This window comes from Monopterus albus, unplaced genomic scaffold (assembly GCF_001952655.1).
Source record: "Monopterus albus unplaced genomic scaffold, M_albus_1.0 scaffold29.1, whole genome shotgun sequence".
In the NCBI taxonomy this organism is placed as follows: Eukaryota; Metazoa; Chordata; class Actinopteri; order Synbranchiformes; family Synbranchidae; genus Monopterus; species Monopterus albus.
This window is the reverse complement of record NW_018127909.1, coordinates 12,142-32,881: the sequence shown is the minus strand read 5'-3', so window position 1 is coordinate 32,881 and position 20,740 is coordinate 12,142. Positions and strand designations below refer to the sequence as shown.

Below are 20,740 nucleotides of genomic sequence, written 5' to 3'. Positions count from 1 at the left end.
GAACTGAAAAAAACTTTGAAAAAATCAACTGGACGTAGATTTCTAGGTCGAAGACATTTCACCTCTCATCCAAGAGGCTTCATCAGAACTGAACATCTAAGTCCAGTTGATTTTTTCTAAGTTTGTTTCAATTTCATGCCATAATTCATCATGACAGCGTATTGTCCTTCTCACGTAAAGCCTTGACAGTTTTTCTACCAGTGTAAGCAGTGGGCAGGGCCAAGCAAAGCAAAACCACCAACAGCTTCTTTATCTTCTTCACCTTATTCATAAGTCTTCTCCTGGAGTTCCTCAACACAGTTTTATAGGGTTTGGAGGGAGGGGAATTCTCCTCCTGCTAAAGTATCTATCTATCTATCTATCTATCTATCATGCATTTTATTTAGTTTTCTTTACCTATCCAGCTGGATTTACCTAATGTCAAGTTTTTAAAGTGTATATTATTATTATGTAACTTTAATTATCAGGTTTAAAAATATTTCTCTATGTGCCAGTAATGATCTAGGTCGACTCATTTAGTTAATATAAAAGTGACTTTGTTAGCTTGTATTGCTAATTTTTTGAGGACCTATTTTAGGTTTTAAACAGTGTAGTGAGGACATCGCTGCCTTATTCAGCTCTTATTACTTCAAAGCCCTGTTTGAAGGTTAAAACTTGGTGTTAAGGATAAAGTGAGAATTAAATTTGGCTCATAGGGTAAGATATAGAGATGAACATATCACATTATGTCAGTGAGGGTCCTCTCAAGTACAACATAAAGAGAAACGTGTGTGTTTAATTTTAATACTATGGTTGTTAAATGTACTTTTTATACTGAATTACACACAGTGTACAACACAGCGAGATAAATGTATCCCAGACATTAAAGGGGAAATTTCACGCTTTACAGAGTTTAGCTATTAGTCAAGAGGAGAACAAGACTAAGCCTTGAAAACAGTTTGTATGGTATTTTATGATTCTGCAGAGACTTCACTCCTACACTAGCCGCAGATCATCATGAAGGCCACAGCCTTCCACGGCTGCTTGGCAGCACCGGTGACCAACTCACTAGGGGCTCTTCAGCTGTTATTACCCAAGATAAACATCCTGGTGTGACCCACAGTGGCAAGCACCTCACTGGGCACTTTCTGCCTTAAACGATGGTGGTGAGGGCTCCGCAGCATCACTCAGAGTGGCGATGCAGTTGTGTGATGGATGGGTGGATGGACAGGCTGTTCTGCAGGGGTCACATCCTGCAGTTTGTCATCCCAAGATTGGAGACATGAGACTCATCCTTGATCTATCCCTGTTTACTAAATACTGGAGAGACTGTTCCTCACACCAATGGTGAAACAGTCATGGAGAGTGTCCATCAGGTGACTGGTTCACACCTGTGGACCCAGAGGACCCCTGTTCCCATCATCCCCAGAAAGGAGGAAATGATTCATTTCAGGGGATCTAGTCTCAATACAACCGCTTGCTGTTCAGCTACCCCCTGCTTCTTGCCCATTTTCTGAACATGAGGAGACTGCACCAGAGAGTTACATAGAAAAGGAGGAGAGTGCTTGTCTATGACTTGATAGTTTGATATTACAGGCATGTTTTATGGAGGAAGCCACACTGCAGATGATGGAGCTGGTATTGTGTCTGTCCACTGTGGAAAACTGGAAAAAATGTGTGGGTGGATGTGCTGTCATCTCCCCCAAGTGACACTCACTCATATGATGCAGCTACCATGTATGATGTCCCCCTTGGTCTCCTTTAGATTCAACAGTTTTCAGAGGTGGTTCACCTGCCTCTACCTTAACCTCCGTGAGTCATCTGTAAGTCAGGTGCCCGGCCGGGGTGCCCCCCATCACACATCTCAGTTCTTTCTATGTTCTCTGTCAGGGTGGGAAGGTGCATGTTTTCTCATAAGTGCTGGGAGGACTATGGTGCACGTAAGTTACTCCACATAAATGCCCTGGAGCTGATCACTGTTAGAACAGTATGTTGCCCTTCTACCAGCCTCTGTCGGAGGTTTCTTTTGTTAAAGGGAGTTTTTCCTCCCCACCGTCGCCAAGTGCTTGCTCAAGGGGATTTGATGGGGTTTTCCTCTATAATAATAATGATGATGATAATATTAGTAGTAAGGTCTAGACTTTACTATGTAAAGTGTCCTGAGATGACTTTTGTTGTGACTTGGTGCTATACAAATAAAAATAAATTGAACTGAATTGAATTGGCCGTGTGACACTGTCTTACAGGAATATATAGCCTCTGGGTGGGACTTCCAGCAGGCACCCAGCTGCACTCCATTGGAGGGATTCACTCTCCTGATCAGAAAGGAAATAAGTGGTATCACACATGGAGTAAGGAGTAAGACTGCCCCAGAGTTGGGCGAGTGAGGAATTTTTTTTTTTTCCTTACAACAACTTTTAATGATGACAAAGAGAGGTGTGAAAAAAGTCACTGTCTACAGTGCCATGGATCAAACCCTAGCCCAGCTAACAGACTGTCCAACAGAGATGTAAATGACTTTGTTAGGTTCCAGGTCTTCCCGGTAGCCAGAGGGATGGAAACCTGTCATGGAAAGGCTCATCAAAATCAGGTACACTGTTTGAGTTAAGCAAAATGGTTTAACTATTTATTTACATAATGAATCAAGATATACATATCTGCATTTATAGGTCTCTCAATGAGTATGAGAATACAGGAACCTTGTCAGCTCCAACTGGTGGAGAGGTGCGGTTTGTGAGTACTGCACCTTACAACAATTTGCTTTCAAATTGGCATTTTACATTAAACTGTAAAGTGCACTGAAGCAACAACAGATGAATCTATACTGGGTACATCTAATGATGATAATCAATTTTATTGGGCAAGTATGTTACACACACAAGAAATTTGTCTTCGGTACATCTGTGGCACCAACTCACACACACACACACACACACACACACACACACACACACAGCTGGCAGCGCTGTCCCTGCATGGTGCTGCTCTGGACATCAGGAACAACTTGGGGTTCGGTGTCTTGCCCAAGGACACTTTGACATGTACTCATAGACTGGGGAGAACAGGAATCAAACTGCCGACCTTCCAGTTGGGGGACGACCACCCTCCTGATCCACAGACACCACCCCCAACTCAATCTACTTTAGTCTTACAGTAACAGTACTGTCATACATCATAGCTCCAAAAGGGTATATATTCAGTTTATGACTGTTTAAGAGAGTTTTTGATTCCAGTTAATGGTCATTTTGGAGGCAGTATTTTATGGAGTAGTTAAATTGTATTAAGTTATACCTTAAGGTGTTTGCAACGCCTCCAAAAAGATTCAGAGGCTCAAAGCTCCCAAAAATACAGTCAAATCAGCACCCCTGTAAACAATAAACAAATATATGTACAGTATATATGTACTGTATACCTTAATGAAGGTAGGATTAGTCTGAGTATGAGATGGGACTAACTGACTAGGAGCTTGATTTCATTTGCACTCCGCTGTAAGCAGAAGCTGTAAAAATTTTTAAAATTTCTGTAAAACTTTTTTTTACATGTGATGTGAGCTAAAACTGTCTGGAAACATTTCACTTCTGTTATTCCAGGAAAAATTCATATTTGTTCATTGGTTAATCCATGCATTCATTCTGCCATCCATTCTCTGCTGCCTGTCCAGGTTCAGGTGATGTTTAATGAGATTACTTATGAATTGTTACACACAGCTACAAGCAGTGTTATAAATTGGATAAAGTAATTGTAGTCTGTATGATCCCTACTTTTTTGGCTATGATCAAGAAATGTATAAAATTCATTCTTTGTGGTTTAAACATGCTTTTGAATGGCTTACATGTTAACTTGTTGGATTTACAAAAACCCTGATATCAGAATAGAAATGAAATATTCTATAGCCATATTCTTGTTATGGGCATATTATCCACTCTAAATGGGTAATTTTGCAAAAGCAGCATTAGAAAGTTGGCCGAAGGCCGTAGCTAATGCAAGTTCCTAAAACTAAAGTTGTCTTGGCATACTATTTTATTCATTAAGATTTGGTTGAAATTGAATTTAATTAATTTTAATTTAGAAGATACTTAACATTGTAGAGTATTGTATTTTCACAAACATGGTAACCATGCTCTGTGAAAACACACATTTAAAAACCTTTTTCAGTTTATGTGACACGTACTGAAAATAATCTGTCATGCAAATAGTTTAGACAACAGTTGTATGAAACGTTAGGATTAAATGTTAAAGTTGACATTTAATACATATTTAACAAATGTTCATCTGTAATTGCACCAACAAAAAATGGCCTATATGTTTTTAACACAGAAATAACACATCTGTATGTAAACCTACGGTATGTAAACGGTAAGAGTGGGGAACACACATGACTTTATTAAAAATTTGACACCACACATGTTGTCCCTGAGCTGATGTCAAAACAGTTTGTCCTTTCTCCTTAACATTACTGACCTCTGCTGTTGTAACAACCACGTCTCCTGACACAGCGGGTCATAACTGTCTCATCTATTTTTGAACGTGATTTCAGGGCTTGTTACATCGCCTACATGTAAACATATAAGATTTATTTGTTTTATTTATTTCACTAACTGACGGACTGCCACTGACGTCACTGTTTCCGTTTATGCTGCTTGCTGGCCTTGTTCATCATGTGTCTCAAGCACCGTGAAAAACTGAATTATAACGCTGCCTCGATTAATTTCTGGGGCACAGAGAGCTCTTGTTTCCTCGATGTGATTATCTAACGAGCTCACAATGCACCTCTGAGCGCATGCGTGCTATGGGGTTAGGCGCTTTGAATCAAAGACGATAAAAAATAGTGAGATGCACACTGTCATCATTGCCATGTTCGTGTGCATATCATCAGGAAAACTAGAAAAATGACGTCTCACGTATAAAAATTAAATATTCTATAGCCATATTCTTGTTATGGGCACATTATCCATAACAAGGATGGGTAATTTTGCCTATAGTCCAGAGAGTGAGTTTCTGGACCGTGACTGGAGGTCTGGAGGTGTAGTCTCTGTATTGTAGTTGATAGTGATCACGGACACATAAAGGCTCACCTGCACGACACTGGTCGCAAACGGTTATGGCAATGTTACAATGATAATAAAATAAAAGAAGAGGAGTCAAAAGTAAAATTTTAGCTTCTAAAATTTAGTGAAGTTGAAGCATGAAGTAGCACAAACTCAAAATATTCAAGCAAAGTACAGATACCACAAATTGTACTTAATTAACTAAGTACAGTACTTGAGTACTTAGTTACTTTCCACCACTGCTTAAGTACAATTTTGAGGTATTTTTACTTTTGCTTCAGAATTTCCATTTTTGTCTGATTTATATTTCTACTGCACAACATTTCAGAAGGAATTATTGTAGGCCTACTTTGTACACCACTGAATTTTTCTGACAGCAGTAGTTAATACATTTATTCATAAATAAAAACAATAAAGGTATAGCAGAACTTTCCTCTTTCTTATCCCATACTCATTTCTTAACCCCTCTCGACCTTAGTCCATAGATATCACTGGATTAAACTACACAAATGGTCATCTATGTGCTAATATACAAACAAAAAGCTAATTAAATTGATGTTGCTAATGCTTCTGTGTTTTTACATCAGTAGGTATGTCGGACATTTACTTGTAGGCTAATGGGATATTTTATAGTTTTACTTCAGTAAAAGACTTAGAACGGTGTGAATATTTTTAATGATCTCTTATGGCAGTAGGCTACTGTAATCCTGAGGTGGACTCTATTGTTGTTCCACACTCCAGCCCAGCAGGTGGCGGTAATGCACCTTAAGTTGGCTTGCAAACCTCCAATAAACATCATCATCAGAAGAAGAAGCAGAAGAAGGCTCACAGTCTTACGCATGCGTATTTTCCCGGTAGGTGAGCTGAGTTAGCTTGACGTTTATGTACTCTCTGCTGAAACAAGTTAGCGGGGTAGCTCCTGGCTTCAACGTCACATCGTTTCCGTTTGCTTCACAGCTTTTTATGAACGTGTCTGTGTTTAAGCAAAAGTTAGTGGCAGCGCCTTTTCGGTGTCTGTAACCATGAGTATGGCAGGGGAACGTGGCGTGCGTCCTGTGTACACATTTCCAGAGCTCTCCTTCCTAGGCTAGGGATTTCCGTTCATTAGCGTCGCTCGCGCTACCGTCCGGCAGCAATGTGCGAGGAGGGGGACGAGGTGCAGGACGAGTGCGGCTCCCGGGAGGAGTGGACGCTGCTGTTCTGGACCTCTCTTGCTGTCGTTATCCCGGTCATCATCACACTGTGGTGCAGCGCGCAGCGCTCCAAGCGCAAAACGCATATGAAGGATTTCTTTCGCAAGAGCAAACACGGCTGGCACTACACAGACCTGTTCAACAAGCCCACCTACTGCTGCGTCTGTTCCCAGCACATCCTGCAAGGGGCTTTCTGCGACTGCTGCGGTGTGTGCGCCGACGAGCACTGCCTGCGCAGAGCCGACCAGGGCCTGCCGTGCAAAGAGATCATGGCGCCCTCGGGCCCTGATGGAGCCATGGAGCATCGCTGGGTCCGCGGAAATGTCCCCCTGGCCAGCTACTGTGCAGTATGCAAACAACAGTGTGGGACCCAGCCGAAGCTGTGCGACTTCAGGTAGCGTAGGCGATGCCACATCTGCACACACATGTGAGGGAGAACCACGTTGCTGTGTACACCGCAGGTCTGCAGTTGCATTTTCGCGTTAAAAGACACGCTTTTGATAATTTTGCATCCACGGAGAGCTTCCAAACACAGTCTAGTAATCAGATGGTTAGCTATATTTAGACATGCCTTTAAAATATTAATGAAAACAAATCGTTTCCTGCAGGAAAGGCTCTACATTTCATCTTTTCCCAGAAAGGTCACAATGCTGCATGACGATTTTTCAGTTTTTAATCTGTCAGTAATTTTCTGTAATGGACTGCTGCTCTCTGCTGCTCATTACTGCTTAACCAAGTAATGACCCTTTGACCCCGCCTGTTTTCACAGGTCAGAGACAGACCTGCATTTCTGCAGCTAGTAAAGATTCAGGGACTTGCTGCTGCTTTTGGGCATTTCCTTTCTTTTCTCACAGGTTTGTGTCCCTCTGTTCCTCCCTCAGGTGTGTGTGGTGTCAGACCACAGTGCATGATGACTGCATGGACAGCCTGGCGGATATGGACCACTGTGACCTGGGCGAGTTCCGCAGCCTCATCATCCCTCCTCACTACCTCTACTGTGTCAACAAGCTCCGCCGCAGGCACCCCGACGAGTACACCAAGGTACAGGGTTGTTAGGTGTCACGGTGCGCCCGTACTGTGCTTTATGTGGTGCCCCAGAGCTGTTGTAAGCAGTGTTGGTGTTGTGTACTCATGTTTCTGCAGCTGGCATCTTCCTGTGGCAATGCCTGGACTCCAGTGTTGGTCTTGGCTAACACGCGTAGCGGTAACAACATGGGGGAGGCGCTGCTGGGAGAATTTCGCACACTTCTTAATCCTGTGCAGGTCAGTCTGTAGCTTCTCTACCTGCTGCAATTAGACTACTTGTCCCTTTTCCCTTTTTTCAAGGTTTTTTTGAATACAGAACCTGACGGGAACAGGTCTTTCCTCTCATCTCTCCTCCAGGTGTTCGACCTGTCGGAGCTGTCACCCTCCAAAGCCCTCCAGCTGTGCACTCTGCTTCCTCCTGGCAGTGTCCGAGTACTGGTGTGTGGAGGCGATGGCACAGTGGGTTGGACGCTGGATGCCATCGACACTATGAAGCTAAAGGTGAGATGGGACTGTCTCTGTGCAGTGAGAGGGAATTTGATTTAAATGGATAAATTTTAGTATTACATCTTTATTTATTGTGTCCATCTATGTACTGCGCTTCTATGTGCGGCGTTAATAACACTGCTGCGACTCTTGGACTTGTCCTGTGCCAGGGCCAAGACCTGTTTATCCCAAGGGTGACCATCCTGCCCCTGGGGACAGGAAATGATCTTTCCAACACTTTGGGCTGGGGTGCCGGGTATGCTGGAGAGATCCCTGTGGAGCAGGTTCTCCGTAACGTTCTCGATGCAGAAGTTGTCAAAATGGACAGGTGGGGCAGTGATATTGCTTTTAGTATTTGCTTTGGGAACAATTATTTCACAAGGTCTGAGAGTGTACCAATATTTGATCATCTTGTAGCTTGATGTAGTCGTAGTTCGATGCATAGAGAATGTATGATTCAGTTTAATCACGAGTCAGTTAAAAATTCAATGAAAACAATGTATGACTAGCTACAGAATACTTGTGCTTTATTCCTCTTTTCCCCTTTTCTACCACTGGTTTGATTATGTAAAGAACAGCCAGATATACTGACTTGGGCTCTGTCGGGTTTGTTATTTACAAAAAATATGAAGTTGCTGCTGTATGAAGACCACATAATATATATCGCTAGACAAAACGATACATAATGTGACATTTTTGTATCACAATATATTGAATTTCAATATAAATACTGTCCCATCCCTAGCTTTTTGTGCAGTGTTCTTCTGGTTAGAATCATATGAAGACCTTCTGCTACAATATGCAGGTGTCTTTGATGCAGCTACGTATTTCTGTGATGGCAAAAAAAATGTCTCAAAAAGTCTTAAATGGAAGTTGATGAAACTTGCAGAATTAGTTTGTATTATCATATAATTTGACTTTGGGGTCATACTGTCGCCAACATTAAGGTTATGGTCATGAGGAATTTTAGACCTTTTTCAGGGTCTTCTAAAAGCTTACATTCTGTCGTTGTGTGTGCATAGATATTCCTCGACAAAACTATTCAGGAACTGCATGACAAACTTGAAAACACAAAATGAATGGAGGTTGAGGACGTCACTTTGGACTGATGACATCATCAGTATTTCCAAAATCCAAACCCTGTTTGTGTTTCTTATGTTACTGCTAATTATCTGCATCATAATTTTCAGATGGAAAGTGCAAGTAGCTTCAAAAGGCCTCTACTTTCGGAAACCAAAGGTGAGTTGGATCTCTGTGTTGAACCTTTTGATCAGTATGCAGTCTTCTCTTCTTCTCTTCATCTGCTGGTGTGTTGTTGGGTTATGCTGAGTAACAGTTGGCCCACTGACCCACACTGCATGTCCCCCTCAGGTTCTTTCCATGAACAACTACTTCTCTGTGGGGCCTGACGCTCTGATGGCGCTCAACTTCCACACACACCGTGAGAAAACGCCCTCCTTCTTCTCCAGCCGCATTATCAACAAGGTCTGGGCCACTTCATTTGAATACATGAACAGTGTGCATATGTTGACTGTATTTGAATGTGAAGATGCTCGTTTGTCTGTCTGCTCTTTGTCAGAAACACAGTGGTTTGTAATAGTGTGTCCTTTCCTCTTTCTCTAGGCTGTATATTTTCTGTACGGCACCAAAGATTGTTTGGTCCAAGAGTGTAAGGACCTGGATAAGAGGATTGAGGTACAGTAGCCTCGCTCACATGAAGCATCGTGCCAGCTGTTTTCATCTGTGCAGTTTATAAATAGAGGTGGGGAGGAACAGAATAAGCCAATGTTTGCACTGTTTGAGCCATTCCTGGCTGAGAATCAGTGACTTGTACCCTAAACTCCACTTGTTGAGGTTCATCTGCTTCTTAGAGTTGTCACTCTACAAATGAATTTGTTGCTCGACCTCCTTGATTAGATACAGGTCAAACAAGCCACAGTAAAAAAAAGGAATATTCTGTCAGGGTCTGCTTTTAACTGAGAGTGACCTTTTGTAGTTTATACAAATTTTCAGGATTTTGTTATATTTTTTTAATGTGGCCTTCACTGAATAAACCCCCCAGCTGTATGTTTGTAATTTGCTTTACCTGTAATTTGTCAGGCATTTCCTCACAGTGCTTTATTGTTAAATACCCAGAGCATGCACTAGGTTTTGGGATTAGCATAAAGACCTGAAGCAGAAGGTGAAACAGCTAGCATAGCCCTCACTACAGTTCAGAACTCCCCGCCACGGAACCACTTGTTGATTTTACATTTCAACAAACAAGATTAATTGGCTAGGTTTAGAGGTGCTGAAGAAGTATTTTTCAACATAGGTGAAAAAATCTTTTTTAGAATGACGTATGGCTGAATCCATATTTTAATCACAGCTATAACATCACGAAGTAGTCCTTATCAGAATGGTTGTTTCTTTTTTTCTTTTGCTCATGTAAAAAAAAGCTATAAGGTCATCCTTCCAGAACGTGATGTCCACATTTGCTGGCAGACATGTTGGACTGTGCACAGAATAACTCTCTGTTTGTGTGTGTGTGTGTGTTCCCACCACAGTACGAGTTGGATGGGGAGAGGGTTGCTCTGCCCAGTCTGGAGGGCATTATAGTTTGTAACATTGGCTACTGGGGTGGAGGCTGCAGACTCTGGGAGGGTATGGGAGATGAGCCCTGCCCCCCGACACAGTGAGTGACATTTTGACAAAGGTCACTATGACTGGAAGCATCAGTTAATCCATTTGTAGCCATAAAAATATCAAAAGCACATTAGAAACCAGCAGAAGCCATCACTAGCTGTTGTTAACGCATCGCCATTCTTACTGAAGTGTTTATATCAAGTGCTCGAAGTTACCATAGCAACTAACGGTGAACAGCAGTGATGTTTCCTGTGGTACCCTGCAGGCTGGATGACGGTCTGCTGGAGGTGGTGGGTGTATTTGGCTCCTTCCACTGTGCTCAGATCCAGGTCAAGCTGGCCAACCCTTTACGGCTGGGACAGGCCCACACTGTCAGGGTGAGGCAGTAATACACACACACACACACACACACACGCCACAGTACTTCCTGCTTACCTCACTAAGTGGGTATGAAGAATGACAGTGAGGGAGTCAGATTAGGTTTCCCTGCCATTTGCCTCCTCGCAGCACTAACTAATGTCATTAAAAATACACTGTTCAGTTCCTGTGCAGGCTCATTGCCCTTCCTTGTTTTCACATCACCTCCCTCTGTTCTTTGCAGGGTGATCTTAACCCTTCATTAAACAAATCCACCATTAAACACTCAAGAAGTATACTAAATAAAGAGACACTGATGATGCACTGTGCATTTCCAGATATGAAAAAATAAGAAACCAACCCTTTCAGACTGACAAATGCTTTCAAGTGGTTTCTATTATCTGCCTCCTTTAGTTTTAAACATGTAAACATGATGGCAGTGGCAAGGAGAGACAGGATGCCTGCCACTGTTGTGTACCTTCATGGGTTGCCACTGTGAGTGTGACTATGACAACCACAGGAAGCACAACAAAGGAGAAACTAGAGGAACTCATTTTACTGATATTTGAATGGCCTACGTAGGTATGTACATAAGTATCAAAACATTGCTGCTCACCAACAGGGTCAAAATTAATGTCACAAGTGAGGGAATACCAAGTCAAGGCCTGCAAAACAAAATGGTGAGGGCAGCTTGTAGCCTGAGAGGCAAAACCCAGGGCAGAAAAAGTTGCAAAACACACTCGTTTGTGATATTACAGCCCTGCTGCTAAAAGCATTTGCTCTGTTTCAAGCTATAAAGCAGTTTAAAATGTTACATGAGGAGATAGGTTTAGGTGGATAGCAGTAGCATGGTAAAGTAAGGGGTAGAGCTGGATGTCGCTATAGCCATGGCAACAGGATTTCATTCACTGTTTGTGAGTCAAAATAACAGAAGTGTCACTGAAGGGAGAGAAGGTAGTGGTAGGCACTGGTATCACAATCACTGACAAGACACTAATGATACGCTGTGCTATATACTCAAGTGTCGGGTGCTATTCTTCCCTCTCCAGCTGGTTCTCAAGAGCTCCAAGATGCCCATGCAGGTGGACGGGGAACCGTGGGCCCAGGGACCCTGCACCATCACCATCACTCATAAGACCCAGGCCCTCATGCTGTACCACAGCGCAGAGCAGACGGATGATGATGACGATGAATCCAGCACCTCCGAAACAGAGAGCCCCACCCCTCATGGCTCACCCAGATCCCCACGGCCTGCTTCAGGACCCACCTTGTGACCTGAAGCTATTCTAAAGTTTCCGTCTTTCTTCAGCCCACTTTCTGTCATCCCTCATTTGCAGTGGAGCTTAGTTGTCCTCTCAAAGATCTTTGAGCACACTTTACCCTCAGTGGTGTTGGTGATATTAGATGTTATAATTTTCATCATTTCAGACCTTTTCAGGGATCGCAGGGTTGTAGTACGATTGGTTTGGAATTGGGCTGGTATGAGTTTTCGTTGTTGTAATCCCGAGCTCAGGCAGTTCCCCACCACAGGTGGGACAGTCGGGAGGAGGCGAGCGTTATTGAGAAAGATCGCTGTTTATTGCACTGATGCCTTGTGCCATAGATATCTATAGTTGAATATACTGTTGCTATTATACTGTATTTACAATTGAATGCCCAGTGCTGCCCTGCAGGTATCGGTGAGCCATTGTTAACAAGTTCCCCGGGTTCAGTTGACCAAACGCCCTCAAAGCCATTTTTTTCAATCAACTGCAGGTGGTGAGATAATACAGGAGAGAGCGGTACTGATGTAATGAGTGTCATGTGGAGGTTTGGCTTAAAGTACATGCAAAGTTTGATTGTCGGTTAGTGAGATTTATAACACGAAAAGCACAAACAGCAAACCAATATTATACAGGCAAGCAGAAATCTAGTGGGTGAAACATTAAACTGCACAAAATATTTGTTACTTCCTCCTTTCAGACTGCTCATCAGTGCTGATAGTTTTTTTTTTTTTTTTTTTTTGTCTCCTGTATTTGTCATCCAGCGTTAAGGCTTTAAAATGCGTGTGTGTAGTCTAAATGGTCTTTGAGTCTCAATGGAACAATGGCACTGTTGACAACTGCAATGTGTTGGCAGTCATTGGACATCAGTGTTTGTTTACTTCATGATGCACTGTCTCAAGTAGCTCACCAAACTAAGATACAGTCTTGAACCTATATTTAGCTTTACTGTAAGCGCCACAGGAAGTTGAGGTTTACTTTGAAAGCACTGCCCTTGTGGAACTGTCGTTCAGAGGATCCATTAAACTTGTGTTAGAGCTTTTTGTGTTGCATTGTTTGACACCTACACTGACTTACGCAGCTTATATACATGAAACCATAATCTTGACGTTTGACAATGCTGCTGATTGTGATAAGCTAATGAGGCTATGCTCCCCTATGTGATTCTGTCTTTCAAGCAGTCCTCTTGCACTTCATGTTTTCCCAGTAATCACCACAAGGTGGCGCCCTAAATAGTTTTATCCTGCAGATAAATTGAATTGGGCTTCAGTTCAGTGTCAGTACTACCATATATGCACTTTTCTGTGTAGCGTTCAGGTGACATTGATCTACCTGTTCAGTGCTGTTGGTTGTTTCTTCCCTGTAAATGGTTTTGTGGTTTCACCAGTGTCTGGTCAGTGTCTTCTTGCTCAAGGACACCGGTTTGATCTTTCACCTTGTCATCCATGTTTACCTGTGTGTGTGTGTGTGTATTCTGTTGTGTTGCACTGAGTTTGTATAAACATAGTTTTGGGTTTTATTGGCAGGTTGCTAGCCACACTAGCGACATGGCTGTAGTTCAAAACACCATTTTAGAGTGAAATATGTTGGCAACTGTAGGACTGGTTTGTCATGCAGTTCTACACAGACATTGCTGAGCCTAATGATTGTATTGATCCTCTGGGTATTAGAACATGTTGTGCTTGTCAAATATTTGGTAGAGTTGCACTCCAAAAAAGTCTGGGGCCTGTTCCATGAAGCGAGAGCTGCGGGGTCTGTCAGCTTTGAGCTCAACTCTGGCTTTCTGGCTGGTTGATGGTGTTCCCATCCGGTTACAGTTATATTTGCAATAGTGCAATAGATACCATGTGAAATAAAAAGTAAACCCTCTGATGTCTTCTATAAATGAAATCCTCCACACACTGGTAAATACTGTACATAGCCCTGATTTTAAATGAACATACCAGTCAGACTGACCTGATCAGAATGTTCTTTCCTTTCTCCTTTTAAGGCTGCAGAAACACTCACATTACTTATTCACCTCTTCAGATTAGTCTGTTTAGCATTCCACAAAAGAGCAGATACTGTATATTCATTCAATAAGACCCATATTATATCTGCATGTTTTTACAGCAAACCCTTAGACCCTATTTGATTATTTAGAAAGTATTTCTAATGTTTCTACAGCTTGTAATTCTATGTGATCCTGTTGTTTACAATTCAAATTAACCTGCAGGTACCACATTTCTCATATTTAGTACTCCCTTCATGCTTCTGATGATGTTTCTAATGAGCAACTGCCTCTTACCGTGAACGTACTTGTAACCTGAGAGGAAACCCAGAGTCAACAAAGCCAGTTGATAACCCGCTGTATGATACCTGTTATCTGGGACAGTCGATACTAGACTCAGTGGAGACAGACTAAGCTGAACCCGTTCCATAGTACAGGCCCCTGGTTAAGGCAGCTCTGAACTGATGAAAGCTGACGATTACAGCTGTGGCCAACAAGCTGAGTGAAAGATGTCCGGGGCAATAGCCTTTTTGATTTATGTAATAACATGGCCTTTTCTCTAGCACAACACTCATTTTCTGTTTATTTTATTTTTTTCACTGCTGGCAGTAAAGGTTTAACTAGTGTCCATTTTTAAACCATCCAACAAGTGGGATTCTTGGGATAAATCTCAGTTCCTTCAAATTGCAGCCACATTTCCCTCAATTGGTTCTTTTCCTTGTCTTAGTCCTGCCCAGTTAAGATTTTAGTAAAAGATGTAAGAAGGAAGTTTGAGGAGAAAGAGAATGCATTATTAGAGACATGCGACATCCTTAATCTGAGGTGTCTAATCACCAAATGATTGTTGATAGGAGGGGCGTGCCATTCTTAAAGACTTCATTAAGGATGTTCTCTTGCATCCTCCAGAGCTTTGGGATGTTCTTTAAGACCGGAAAGACTTCCAGGTTGAGGCAGGATCAACGAGCGAGGAACAGTGAAATGAGGGAATATATACCTGTGGCGCATCAAGAGGGTTGCTAGTGTGGCTAATGACTTAGTTGACTTTTGAGGGGTGGAGGAACATTGTGATGTTATTGGTTTGGAATGCTCCGAATTCATAGCTTACAGTTTATTGTTTGTTAAACTTGGGCAGATATAAAACAGTATTTAAATCAGTTTGGTAAGGTGAACTGAGTGAATCTGTGTGATGTAGATATCCTTTAACGTAAAACAATTAGCACTGGGTTTCTGCATTCAAAATTCAGTTGATCCTCACATTACACTGTTACCTGTACCAAAATGTTTTCATTACAAATACATATATACATGTATTTGAATATCTTTCTTTTGCTGTCATATCTGTAATGTAAGAAAGAAAGGAATCTGGCTGGGAGAAAAGCATTTAGTGATAATCATGGAGAACATACTGTAGCAGTGAACAGAAATTGCACTAAAGAGGTTTTGGTGAATTTGCTACTACAAGTGACAAAACAGATTTTGGCTGAACTGAATGTAATGAAGTGATCCTTAGAGTTGGAAGACATTCCCATAAATATTTTCATATATATGCCACTTGTGTCTGTGTTTTAATCAAGTTATGATTTATAAAAAAAAGACTAAAGACTCTGGTGTAATGATGCCTGGTCAGAGATCACTCCTGATGGGTAGATTAACATGTTAATATTTACAGAGTTAAACCCATCAAAATTAAAACATGGCGCGCACCTCTTCTCCAGTGTACCAGTATTCACTATTACGTGGCGTTTACACTGCTCTCAACAGAAAATACTGGATGTTGTGTTCATTTCCAAACTGCTCTGCACTCTGTTAATCATTTACAATGACGTGTCAACGTGTAAATAATCGTACAATACATAATCATAGCAGTCATAACCTGCAGTAATGCACCAGAGGCTGTACACTGTTTGATTAAGAAACAGAATGGTTCCATTTCACATCATGTGACAAACTGATAGGCTCTTGTATGATGTGCAAGTCTCACAGACATGTGAAGCCTGGACAGAAGCAGGTACATCCACTGCTGCATCTAGTTCTTCTTAGGCTGTGGGTGGGATTTGGTTGATTTCTCAGAAGGAGGGTGGCGTTTGGGATGATCTTTCTTAGTGAAATCTGATCTCGCACCTGGCCTACTTCCACCTGCCGCACCGGGTTGCATTCTGTCTTGCTCTGAATGGAAATATGCAGAAAGATTTCTTTAATAGTTTGCCCATAGTTAGAGTTTTGTCACTTGCCAAACTGGAACATTCTGACACTATCTGACGTTGCTCTTGAAGTAACAATTACAAGTACAACTTGTCAAAAGCCTTCAGTTTGCCAGTATCTTGGCGCGCAGATAATTCAGGCAGTGCAGGTTTATGAAAAGGGCATTAGAAAGCTCTCTGTGAACCATAGACCATACCTGGATGGAGTTTAATATAAATTATTTCTGTGGCATCTCAGGCACAGACCCACAAGACTAAATGTCATAAATGGTTATACAAATGTAGATGCTACAGTACATTTAATGTTGTGTGACAGATAAGCCTTTATTATTTCTAGCACCCAGAGGCAAACGTCTTACCCACAAAGCCACTCAATTTCTTATTTGACTGTAGCGTGTTAATCTTGTAATATTTAATCCATCTCTGGTCATGACCAACATAAACATGTTCATGAAATAATATTTCAGCTTGAAAAGAATATAAATGTAGATGACATACTCTGGGGCGACTAGTGAATGGTGTCACTCTTCTTGTCTGTACAGGGGAAAATAGAAACAGAAATATGAAACTCATTTGTTTTACTAAAGAAGACAAAAGGTTGGACTTAAATTCATCAGGTGGCCAGAAGCATGACTCCCATTTAATGTTTATATTGCTGCATATTTGCTAGACTTTTAAACAGGCAAATATTGACTGACTGGTGTAAGTTATCAAACATTACCGACTGTAATATTGTGTATTTCCCCCTTGTGTTGCCAAAGCTCTGCACTCCACAAGACCTCTGGTATCAGCTTCCAGAGGACACCTTCAGGGGCCATGTGGTGGCCAGGACACGATAGTCACAATCTTCCAACACAATGCTGCAAAACACTACATAATTCTATGTGCCTATTTACTGTAGCCACTGGAAAAACTCCCAACATTTCCACGAAAGCGACTGCACCTCAAACTAGCCCCGCCCATCTACCATACGCAGCTCCTTGTACATAGACAGCCTAATGAAACGTGTTCAAACAGCCTGAACCCAGTCGGCCACGTCACACGGAAACTTTAGAAGAATAGCTCACTGATCTACGTACGTGTTCACTGGGCCACCGCCTTCATGGTAAATATTGTAGTGGATGCTATTAAAAAGGAAAGTCAGCATGGTTAAACAATTATCAGTTCATAGTGAGCTTAGTTCTGCCATGACTCTGGGCAGCAAGCTGATTAATCCTTGTCACTGAGCAGCTTACATGAAACATTTATCATGACTAATGGTTTCATGTTTAAACATACTGTACACCCAGGGATGGTCAGAACTTTGTGGTTTGGATAATTGAGCTGTGCAGATGGAAAACAAGTAAACTCGCATGTGTAGAGACGCCTGTCAAACCTGTTACACAGTAGAAAACAATACCTTTATGAGCTGGTTTGCAGACTGTTGCTTTCTTAGTTTTTTCTTTCTCTGTTTTTTCTGTTATGGTTTTCTGAGTGGCTTCTCCTTTACTTTTCTGTAAGTCGCCCCAGAGTAAGTTGTAGAGTTCTGTAAGTGTGGCTCTGCAGGGTAGGTATTACTTTTAACTGCAGCTGATTGTTGGCCTTTCATTGGTTCAATTAATTCATGATTGTTCTCTAAAATTATTGGGTATATACTAAATTAAATTAAATTAAATTATTGTGTATGTTGCATCTTTTCAAACTCAAATTATTCTGACAGTGCATTTTTGTAGAAGCATGGCTCTGTCACAGTGTAAAATAAGCATAGTCGATGTGCTGCTGCCCATCCTTCTCTCATGCCACTGTCCCAGGGTCAAACCCATGGACCACACTGTTGTCTGCTACACCATCATTGCACATTTCCTAATGAGAATGTCTTGATTCATGTAAAAATTTGAAACTGGGTAAACGGCTGCAGGTTTTTTATCATACTTACGTGCCCATTGTGCTGCATTAAATGGCGGAGTCATATTAAAGTTTGGTGATGGGCCACGAAAAAACTGTGGTGGAATCCAGCCTGGTTGTGAGCCCATGAAACCAGGGACAGGAACTGACTGGAAGTATGGCCTCATGGGTGGACGACCTGAACTGTGGGATCTGGGCTTTCTACCCCGCACTTTAGGCTGTTGTGTCTCTGAAACGGGGAAGGTGAAATGAGGACGTTTTGCACTGCTGTCACGTTTTTAGCACAATGTAAAGAGTCACAAAATGCTTGTCAAATTGTTTTGCTGTTTTACCTATCAAAGCATGGATGTGCTTGACAGAGATGTGTGAAGGTATTTATAAGTACTTCAGAGAATCAGTATGCATGGTGATGAGAAAAACTGCACAGATTGTGCATTGTGTTATGTGGCTTCAAAGCTCATGTTTATCATACACATGGGCAGAACTTTTCAGTTATGTACAGGTACATGCTCTACTGTGTTGAGACATTTTGCTACGACACTACCCTCATCGAGATGAACATACCAGATTCTGGCTGAGATCCAGTGCTGGCAGGACTTGCAGCCCCAGAGACAGGAGCTGTTTTTTCACCTGTGGTAAATGGACTACATTGACTGTTTTGCTTACAATTTGCCTCTCATTCATTGATTTCCATTATTTCCCATATAACACAAATTCACCACAATGCCTGTGTTCAGTTCTATGACAAAATTAGACATGACTGGTTCTTTATACCTTTGTAATACATATGAATATTAAATATAAATAATATAAAATATAAATTCTCCCACTAAATTTGTACCTGCGCCTTCACTCGGTTTCATTATTGGTAGTCTGGTCTCAACAGGCTGGTTAAGGATCTCTGTCAGATGCTCCTTCAGTGCAGTAGAGAAGGCTTGTGCTGCTGTCACCGTCTTGGAGTCCAGGTTGATTCGAGGCATGAAAGGTTCAGACTTTACAACTTTAGGCAAGTCAAATGTAGCCTGTGAGGAACAAGGGAAAACAAACAGTTTTAAACAGGATGTGTTTTTCCCAAGTCATGCAAGACATGGTTGTAATAGCTTGGTATTTTAAAGAGAGGCCATTTATAGAGTGCATACAATACCAAGACAACTTCTGTGATTTCTACTGGGATCTCACTATTCTGTTTCATTTCCCTTCGTTTCCCTCTCTCCTGCTTCTCTCTGTGATAGTGGCATTCGCACCTGGAGAAATGCTGGGGTTTGGGACTGACTCAGCAGACTGTTGATATCTTCTCTGGCTTTTCTCATTGTCTCAGCGTTGTCAGTGAACCTCTTCATGAGGTCCCGAAGTCTTGTCTGACCGATTTCCAGCTCGCGGTCCACCTCAGTTTGGGCTCTGCGTTCCTCTTGGGCCAACATATCTCGTATTTGCTGATACACAGTTGCCAGTGCTGTCTTCCGTTTGGTTGCTCCATCCTAGGTAAGGACCATGAGAGGAACCACAGAGAAACATAAGTACAAGTAAATCAATATAACCTTTTACTTCATTTGTTTCCTCTAGGTGACTGCTTTTGGGAAGCATGAGAAATGTGTAAAAATTACCTTCAGCTTGCTCTGCATGTCATTCATTTGAAGTATTATATTTTCAGTCTTCTCAATCTTCTCATCTAGCAAACCCAACTTGTCTCTGAGCTCAGACTACAAAGACAGATACAAAACACAGTTTCAGTACACATAAAAAATTGTTATGTTTAAAACAAACAGTGTTGTAGTCAAGTCCCCAGTGTTCAAGTCGAGTCCTGAGTGTCTGAGTCCGAGTCGAGTCTGGGTCACCAAAGAATAATCTGAGTCGAGTCCCCGTTACCCGAGCCTGAGTCATCAAGGTCTGCATAAAACACAACTGACCATTTTATTCCAAGTGTACTGCAGAGGTCAAGCTACACTTTCTCACTGTCTGTCATTTTGATGGACAGGGTCATAAAAATTCCATGCAGCTGCACCCCTCTGTGATCCGTAGTGGTCACAGACGGGCTCCGTGGCCTGTGTCTGTGGCTATTCAACGCACTGTTTGCTCCCAGATAATGAGGTGTGTTGAGTAGGTCTCAGTTGTCCTTCATCCACCACATCAGTTCCTCTTTGTTAACCTCATTTATCAATGCCATATCAGCCATTTGGGCTTTTAAGTAACCTGTAAGCTAACTTCATAGAGACTGTGTTTGCCCCCAACCACCTAAATTATATAAATCAAAAATCAACTCAAGAGGAGTTATTCATAAGAACCTAATTAAAATTAAGACGACTCCTCTTATAGAACAAAATAACAGGACAATCAAATGTGGACTATTAAATATCAGATCTCTCTCATCTAAATCTCTGTTAGTGAATGATTTGATAAATTAAGATCACATTGATTGCACATTGACTTATTGTGGTGGAGGGGTTTGAGTACCCGAGTGATCCTAGGAGCTATGTTGTCGCGGGGTATATGGCCCTGGTAGGATCTCCCAAGGCAAACAGGTCCTAGGTGACGGGTCAGACTAAGAGCAGATCAAGAACCCCTTATGAAAAAATTAAGAGCAAGGACCGTGACGTCGCCCGGTATGGCGCAACCACGGCCCCACCCTGGAGCCAGGCCTGGGGTTGGGGCTCGAATGCGAGCACCTGGTGGCCGGACCTTTTCACACACG

The 20,740-nt window shown here is 42.0% G+C and overlaps 2 protein-coding genes across 2 annotated transcripts; one reads left to right on the top strand and one right to left on the bottom strand.

Annotated features, from left to right (window-relative positions):
- Positions 1-5,887: 5,887 nt before the first annotated feature.
- On the top strand, positions 5,888-13,845 carry dgke (diacylglycerol kinase, epsilon). The gene is made up of 11 exons (XM_020596094.1): positions 5,888-6,614; positions 7,102-7,261; positions 7,364-7,483; positions 7,604-7,747; positions 7,903-8,060; positions 8,923-8,971; positions 9,104-9,217; positions 9,356-9,427; positions 10,279-10,406; positions 10,623-10,734; positions 11,764-13,845. Exons 1-11 carry the CDS (start codon positions 6,163-6,165, stop codon positions 11,986-11,988), a joined length of 1,734 nt encoding a protein of 577 aa, XP_020451750.1. The 5' UTR covers positions 5,888-6,162; the 3' UTR covers positions 11,989-13,845.
- LOC109957869 (uncharacterized) lies at positions 12,698-19,769 on the bottom strand. Its single transcript, XM_020596093.1, has 6 exons — positions 19,656-19,769; positions 19,296-19,529; positions 18,893-19,073; positions 18,616-18,681; positions 18,083-18,280; positions 12,698-16,132 (listed from the first exon to the last, which is right to left on the bottom strand). Exons 1-6 carry the CDS (start codon positions 19,680-19,682, stop codon positions 15,993-15,995), a joined length of 846 nt encoding a protein of 281 aa, XP_020451749.1. The 5' UTR covers positions 19,683-19,769; the 3' UTR covers positions 12,698-15,992.
- Positions 19,770-20,740: the final 971 nt, after the last annotated feature.